At 33.2% G+C, this 9064-nt stretch overlaps 1 protein-coding gene across 1 annotated transcript; it reads right to left on the bottom strand.

Moving 5' to 3' along the window:
* Positions 1-3583: 3583 nt before the first annotated feature.
* LOC125858199 (probable trehalose-phosphate phosphatase 2) lies at positions 3584-8863 on the bottom strand. Its single transcript, XM_049537909.1, has 9 exons — positions 8710-8863; positions 5488-5653; positions 5143-5283; positions 4991-5062; positions 4779-4904; positions 4627-4683; positions 4426-4527; positions 4124-4342; positions 3584-4039 (listed from the first exon to the last, which is right to left on the bottom strand). The coding sequence occupies exons 2-9, from the start codon at positions 5647-5649 to the stop codon at positions 3893-3895; spliced, it is 1026 nt and encodes a 341-aa protein (XP_049393866.1). The 5' UTR covers positions 5650-5653; positions 8710-8863; the 3' UTR covers positions 3584-3892.
* Positions 8864-9064: the final 201 nt, after the last annotated feature.

Genomic DNA, 9064 nt, shown 5'->3' with positions numbered 1-9064 from the left:
AATAATATAATAATTATTATTATAATATAATAATAATTATTATAATTATAATTATAATAATAATTACTATAATAATTATAATAATAATAATTATTATTATTATTATTATTATTAATAGAGGGTAGTTTTGTCATTAGTTAATCTAATGCATGCATTAAAACCATTGCATTGCTAATACCTAGAAATCCATGGTATTAGCAATACACACTTTAATACACAATAGAGTGTATAACTAATGCAAGCATTAGTTATACTTATGTTGGAAAAGAGTACCAAACAAGGTACTAGTAATACACAGTGCTAATGCATGCGTTATTTTTCCTAATACACTCTACCAAACGACCCCTAAATGACTCTTTAAGGCATTAGATTACAAAACAATAAAAGTTGATAGTGGGAACAATATTAAAAACTTTAAAAGAGTCATAGATGCCCTTAGAGCTGTCAAAATGGGCTTGGCCACTAGACCTATCCAACCCAACCCTTATTTGGCCCGCTAGTCTCAGAGGCCCAACCCGCAAGCCTCAGAGGCCAGTTCGTGGGCTGTGAATTTTACAAATATGAAAAAATTACTGAAATACACGTCTTATATTTACCTTATTTCTAATATTCCCTTCTATTTCTAAAATCCCTTATTTCTCTCCTAATTCTAAATTATTTTATAATGTATCCGAGCTAGTTTTTAATGTATCCGAGCTACATATTATGTATCCGGTTTATTTTATAATGTATCTGAGCTACATATTATGTATCTGATTTGTTTTCTTTTTCAGGGATTAATGTAATTACAAACTAAATATGGATAGATTGTAATTTTATATTAAAACTATGTGATTCCTAAAATTTATACATAAAATATTTATTATATATATTTTAAGTAGTGTTTTATTTATTAAGATTTTGTCAATAAATATTTTTAAAATATCAATATAAATTCAAGTCTAACTTCTTTACATATCTTTTACATTTTAGGGCCTTTATTCCACTAAATTTTCTTATTAGCCCAAACTCATTACTCCATTATTACTATGAATCTTTAACCTCTTCTACTTTTATTTTTCTGCCTAATTTTTCACTTCTCCTTTATTGTCTTGTTTATGAAAATAGTGATCATGTAACGTTTTTTGTTCGCATGAATCTTATGAATATTGTATCTTTGCTATTATGTTTTTATTTCTTAAATATTCACTGAAGTATGTGTAATCCATGAATGAATTTTTGTATGTATCGATGTTGTGTTCATCAGACATCAACGTTCGTACTCTTTCTAAGAGGGCAATGTTATCCATTTTTTTGTTGAAGGGTCAATCCGTCCCAACCCGTGGCCCGCTTAGGGTTGGATTGGGCTGCTATTTTACAGACTCTTTAATTAAAAGGGCCAGCCCATCCCAATCCATTTAACTCTCTAGCCGCCAGCCCATTTTGACAGCTCTAGATGCCCTCATGCACTTTGACGTTTCTTTTGGAATATCAATATCATGACGATTCAAAATTAAATTATTCCACACAAAACAAAAATAAGATACTAGTAATATTTAAGCTTATTTAAACCATATTATATAAGTACCACATCTAAACATAGTTAGACAAAATATGCCATGTTTTACACGGTAGGTTATGGCCAACTAGGGATCAATATTGCATATATTTAATTGTGAAATCCCAAAACTAAAATAAACTATTGATACGAAATTAGTAAACTTCAAATTGATCTAGTTCCGCCTATACAACCAACCAACATAAATCAACACACAACATATACATATATTATAAGAAGATATGATTCAATACATAAGAGATTAATTATAAGCAGCAAAATTCAGAAGAACAACCTGTGCAATAGCATTGAAAGCTACCACAATTATAGCAAACACAATTAGTATCCTCTAGACTTCTGTGCATGGCCAAATTGGTCATTTTTTCAATTTCATCTGAAGTGGCTATTATAACTTGAAAACATAGTGCCAATATTATCAACAATGGCAAGGTTGCATTTTTCTCCATTGCTAATTAAGTTCACAAATGTTCAATGAGAAATTAAAATACCTTACTATCAATGCTTCAAACAAATTAATTAGACTTATATAGGAATTTATCGTGCCTAATGCTGGCCGATCGAATAAAAAATAATTCGAAATCCTTCGATGATTTATCAATTGTATATACTTGTTGGCCGGATGCTTATCGACTCAATATTTGTTGCCTCTACTCGAACGGCAGAAAGATGCTATGCTGAAATAGTCCTACGCCTAAGCTTGGTTTTTTTGTTGTTGTAATTTTGTTATATTTTTGGGTACGATAGATGATCATGGATGACTAAATTACAAATGACATTACTGAATTTTATATCATTCATTTTCCATTTTTCAAGTCAGATACATCTAAACACATGTTTTTTGCTACCAGATACACTGAAAAAAGGAGAGGTCAATGAGAACATGAGGGAGACCAGCGAATTTGTCTATGTATCACAGATACATACGAATCACATTACATACACACAAGATACATGTCTCTGGTGACGACTGGTGTGATTTGCATGTACATGGGATACCACATACACTAGCTAGATAGGAGAGTGACGTGTGAGATGGAAGAGAAGCGAGTGAGATTTGTCTATATATCTCAGATACATACAAATCCACTTAGATACGTAGAATAAACTATACCTAATTTTGAACTCATGTATTTCAAGATGCACCAAAATCTGATAAGATTCATAATATTGCAAACTAGCATGTATCTAAGTAATTAACTCCTAAACTAGTGAGATTTTCGTAAGTTAACCAACAATAGCGTGAGCCTTTAAGAGAAATTATACTGGGCCATTTCACTCTACTGAAAAGGAAGAAGGATTCTACCAACAAAAATAAAAGAGTGGGCTGAACATTACCGANTTCCGAGGGGGGTCGGATGACCCCCCTGGACACACTCTACATCCGCCACTGGTGACGACTAGTGTGATTCGCATGTACATGGGATACCACATACACTAGCTAGATAGGAAAGTGACGTGTGAGATGGAAGAGAAGCGAGTGAGATTTGTCTACATATCTCAGATACATACGAATCCACTTGGATACAATGTATCTAGAATAAACTATACCTAATTTTGAACTCATGTATTTCGAGATGCAAGTATTGGGATGCACCAAAATCTGATAAGATTCATAATATTGCAAACTAGCATGTATCTAAGTAATTAACTCCTAAACTAGTGAGATTTTCGTAAGTTAACCAACAATAGCGTGAGCCTTTAAGAGAAATTATACTGGGCCATTTCACTCTACTGAAAAGGAAGAAGGATTCTACCAACAAAAATAAAAGAGTGGGCTGAACATTACCGATAAGCCCAATAAGTTTGGAAGTTATGAGACGGCCAGCGTAATGAAAGCAGTTGGTAAAACACTAACCTGTTTCCCTTTACTGAATGAAAGCAGATTTTAAGCACCAACTACTAAATCTTTGCGGTCCAGAAAAGAAAAAAAAACGAAATTGAAAGCAAAACAAAACATTCTGAACAATAACTTCAACAATATAACATGATAATCAAAGTGCAAGAAACAACAACTAGTAACATAAATCGAAGTGAAAAACCATTGCATTGCAACAAAAACTTGACATAAAACCAAAAAGTTCAAAAGTTTCCATTGATAAGCTGCAGTAATTGGGAAATGATGCAAAAAACTTCACCCAACTGCAGTTTCATTCTATATAATATTACTAGTACTTTGTAAACTTAATGGGAGCATATCAGGCAGACCACAAAAAACGCCTTGTATACCTTAGCTCCCACTCCTTTCAGTTTTACCTTGTATATATATATATATTTAAACTGTATATTGGATAGATATAATTAACTTATCCGTCACAGCTCCACTTCATAAGCAATCTACACCGCGGAAACCTCCCCCCATCTGGCCAGCCGTTTCAGAAATGACAACACTTCAGATGGATCACGCAAAGAGTAAGATGCCAATGTGTCCCTTGGATTACTAGACACTATAATAGGATACCCCTGTCCTCTACACTTAAGTACCTGCACAAATTATTAAGACATTATTATTAGTAAATGTCATACGACAAACTTGGGTATATACACAACAATTGTTAAGACTCGAACCTTAAAAGCATCTTCGTCAGTTTTATCATCCCCTATGTAAATCGGGAGAACATCACTTGAGTTGGTGAATCCTAGAGTCTCAAGCAAGTAAACCAGAGCATCGCCTTTGTTCCACTTAATGGATGGACGTATTTCTATAACTTTCTTACCCCTTGTAAGATGAAAATCAGGGTACTTGGCAACTAGTGCCTGAACTTTCTTTTCCAGCAGCCCCAAATCCTGAAAATTTGGAATACAAATTCAACATCGTGCACATGACTTGGCAGATTATAACTGAAATAAAATCTAATTTGATCGTGTACCTCTTGTAAGACATGCCGGTAATGAACAGAGATGCAGAACCTGTTGTCCTCAACCAGAGCTCCATTTATCTCCGAAGTTGTTTCCTCCAACTCATTCAACATCTACATACATGAACATTTTGTAAGCATTATGTAATCAACAACACAATGTTTTATAAACAAATTAAAAACCTTGATGGACAAATTGAAATGTTAACCAACCTTTTCAATTGAAGGCAGAAAGTCCTGAGCAGGCTGAAAGACAGTGAGTTCATTCCCCTGTAATATATAATAGCGGACACATAGATAAGATAAGTACTATAGCGCTATAGGGAATCAAATGTATTTTGGGCTTAAAAGGAAATCAAATAAACCTTTTGATCAAGGGCCTTGCTTTGGTACTTTCCATCATAACAATTAGCTTGAATTGCCGGTCCCATTATGTCCATCCCATGGCTCCCCGCGTAAAACACATCATCCAACTTTACAAAACCATAAACCTAATAATGCAAACAACAAATTAGACATTTTATCAACAAAATAAATAAATAATTTGGCTTGAGATCAAAGTAATTCGTTTAATTACCTTCTGTCGACTTCTTCCACTTATTATAGCTGTTGGATAGAGCTTTGCAACATCACCTACAGCTGAGCGCATCTGCATTGTAATGCATGCTATTAGAAAGACACAATTTAAGAAATTAAACGAGGACAGCAACATGGTTAGTTATAAATTACCATATCAGACATGAAGGCACGTTCAGGATCATTCACAATTGGCGATAAAGTCCCATCATAATCTAAAAACACTACAACCCATTTCCCCTTTGCTTCGTCCATCATCTCCTCAAAAGAGCTTAATGCTGAAGGATGCTCTTTCTGAAATGAAACAAAAAAACCTTCCAAATGAGGCTCTAGGCAAAATAAAATGACTAGTTATTTGTTTTGCTTTCTTATCAATGCTATGATCATACCATGCACTAGGGACGGAACTATGGTTCAACTTACAGACTCAGCAGAACTCAATAACTTTAGTACGTACACTTTATTATGTAACATTGAGAATAAAAATGTTCTACTCACCAACCAAGAAATGTCCATTTGGTCAGCAGGCTTAGATTCTTCCTTGGGCTCAGTCTTATTAAGCTTAGTTGCTTTTGAAATGGACTCAATTCTTTGAGTCCTAGCCAGCCCATTCTGGAATCCCATAGCCTGGTAAAACCACCTTGTCAAATTTTCTCTCATTTTACTGTAAAAAAAAAAGAAAAAAGTAAGTACATATGTAATCAATTGTTTTAAATTCAATGAATAAATATTAAGGTCAACTACAAGTCTTTAAAATAATCAAAGGTAAATTGGAGTTGAAATCCCATAAAATCAGGAACAAGCAAGTTTATTAATATTTAAACTTGGAATATGTTAGGTGAAGCTACATAAACGTTTCATTAAAAATATAAAAGTAAAATACTAAGAAGTAGAGATTGTATATTAAAAAAAAAATAGAAATAAAGTCTTTTTCAAAGATTGTCACTAGTGACAAATAATTTGGAGCATAAGATATTAGGGAGACGAGAAAATAATAATACATGTGTAAGTAAATGATTAGTTGATATTCCAAGACTTAAAATATGTCTTTTTTTATTATTATTAAAGAAAGGTCGCTATAACAATAATTTGATTTGAAAAGAACTAACATAATAAAAACAAGAAGAAGACAAAAGGAAGTAAAAAGAAAGGACATTAATCAAATATTAAAGTCCTATTTGGTGACTCAACGTTACATGGCAACTTTTTAAAAGCTACTTAGAGTTAAGGTCTTAATCAAACTGATTCAGCACACACCGACAAAAATTAATGTTAGTTCAATTTCTTTAAATATAAAAAATTGCAAACTTTAATGCGTTAATACCGTTGGCTTTGTTATAACTACCAATTTCTATGCTTTTTATAGTTGCCACCTGTTTTGGAAACTAAAAAAGACAATAAGTAGAATGAACAAACTGCTACAGCTAGATAGCTAGGAAAAAATGATTTAAATGGAAATAAAATAGGGCATTCAAGTTGGGACAAAATAATTGTGATAAATACAAATATTCATATAGAATGTGGACTAGGACGAATTATTGTAGTAACACAAATTGTGGCGTTGATTGTGCTTTATACAATTATGTATATTATAATCTAAACATTAATTGTTACTTTAGTCAGAGCTATTCCTCTACAGAAAATCTAGTGTTTAAATTTGTCAGTTTTCAACCCTGCTTTAATACTTAAGACAGCAACACATAACATAATAAACAATTGAAGAATGATTAGACTCCCTAATAAGTACTCTAGTTGGAGTTTAAATTTACTAGCTACTCCCCATCTGTATTTTTCTTATTAGTCTCCTTTGAAATGACTGATGACCTATTAGAAAAAGTTTATCTGTCTTCATAAGATATGAACAAAACTATGTACACACTAATGTTTTAAAAATTTGTTCCTTTATTTCATAATGTTCAATTAAACAATGTCACGTAAATTGAACAAGATATCTAACCATTTCTATATCATTCTAGGACCCACCAACAGAATGTACTAGAGCCACTAGTTTTGCTTCTCTTTTCAACTTTTGGAGCCACCACCAACACTTTATTATTATTACCATAGAATTCATCCGACCCACAGAATTGCTCGTGGTCGTGCATGTATATATATACTCACATGAAACCGAACATAGAAACCTTGCCACGTAAAAAAGTGAGACGTGTACAAGGAGAATGGAATCTAAACTTTTTTATATTAGTAGTAAAAAATAAATAAAAAGTGTGGATTAAAAAAAAAAAAACAGGAAGTGAGTGATTTGACTTTTGAAAACATATGTGTGAACAAGAAAACTAAATTGAAACCAAGACTCAAAGAGTCTTTAGGACCATTTTCCAACTAATAAAAAGGGTTTAAAAAAAGAAAAAGATTTACGTGTCGCTTAGAGGGAGGAAAAAAAATCATAAACCATCTAGAAGGTAATTTTTGAGGATTATAAACTTGACACATTAGGAACATCTTTTAGACAAGGCTTAAGAAAACGACTTTCTTTTTTTATTTTCATTCGTTCCAGTAGAATTTTCTCCATATCTAAAATTTAACCTCGAGACTTCTAGTTAAGGGTGAAATAGTCTCACCATTAACATCACAATCCATGTCAGTAAGAAAAGGACTTAAAACTATATAAAAAAATAACTATGGATGCTACACAAAAGGACATACACACAACATGAGACGACACTAGAGAAACTACCTAGAAGTTGAATATAATATAGAATAATAATAACTAAGGTAACATATTCAACTAATACAAATGGACCAAGTCAAAAAAGCTATAAATAGTTTAAGTTAAAATGATTAATTAATCGACATAGTAATTGTAAGGAAAATAAAGAAATTAGATGTTCCGATGTAGTATCACATTTAATTTTCAAATATTTAACGACTTTCTTGCCAAGGAAACACGATGTATGGTATATACAAATTAAATAGAGAAGGTCAATTCATAACTCTCCAGGTATTATGATTTAGCACTAACAGTGACATCTAACACGTAAAACACTAAAAAAGATATTAACAAGGTCGGTCACTGGGTCCGATTCCACAATCTATATCGCATCGACCTAACGGCCAATAATAAATATTCAGAGAAATCATAGAAATTATAACTACTACGTGGGTCAAATTAAGTGGGTCAAAAATGGGCCCTAGCCCAGTCAAGTTTGTGGACCCTAGCATAATACACGTGTACAGTCCAGATACCACACGTAACCGCCGGTGAATGTAACCGAAAAAGCGTCACGGTATCAATCCAACTCCTACCTCTAGCGCGTGACAACCAACGCCAACATCAGATGGTTAAAACAAGCAACTATATCTCACGCGCGTGAGCTAGTGAGAACTCAATTTGCTTCACCGGTTAAAAAACAAAAAACGAACACCAAACTGCTTTTTCGTACCTATTTTAGTCACTAAAACACGCCCGTAAATCACTAGAACAACGATCCCCGCCGTATAAACCAAAAATTTTAATAGCTCAGTTGTTTGACGCATAAATTTACGTCCAAAGGTTTAAATCCCGTATTCTATCCCAAAATTTGACAAAAAAAACAGACAGATACAAAACAAACGAAAAAAAAACGGCCGCAGCGTTTGGCAATCGCACCTGAGAATGCGACCGCCATTCATGAAGGCGATAAGTTATCGATCGAATAATTCAATAACTGGAATCAGTAAACAGGAAGAAGAAGAAGATAATGAGAGAGAAAGGGAACTTACGTGCTGAAAACAGAGAAACTTGTGGGAGAATTTTGAGCAACTGTTACTTTTGAGCTATAAATTGTAATTTGAACGGAAGAGAAGAAGGAGAAGAGGGAAGGAAAAGTGGAGAAGTTTAGGGAGTTTATATAGATGGCAGAAGGGTTTTAGTGGGGGGTAGGGGTGGGTGAGGGTGTGGGTTGTGGGTAGGTGTGATTTTGCTTTAATGACACCAGGTTTTTATTTACATTTATTACCCCTATCAATGTCAATATTATTAATTTATTACTTCAGATTATACTCGCTAAATTAACGTACTTGCCCGGTAAATAATGATAAAATAAATGATACTCCCTCCGTCTCATTTTATGAGGTA

Source organism: Solanum stenotomum, chromosome 3 (genome assembly GCF_019186545.1).
Source record: "Solanum stenotomum isolate F172 chromosome 3, ASM1918654v1, whole genome shotgun sequence".
NCBI classification, from domain to species: Eukaryota; Viridiplantae; Streptophyta; class Magnoliopsida; order Solanales; family Solanaceae; genus Solanum; species Solanum stenotomum.
Note: the sequence above shows the minus strand (reverse complement) of the source record. Positions and strands in the feature narration are given on the sequence as shown.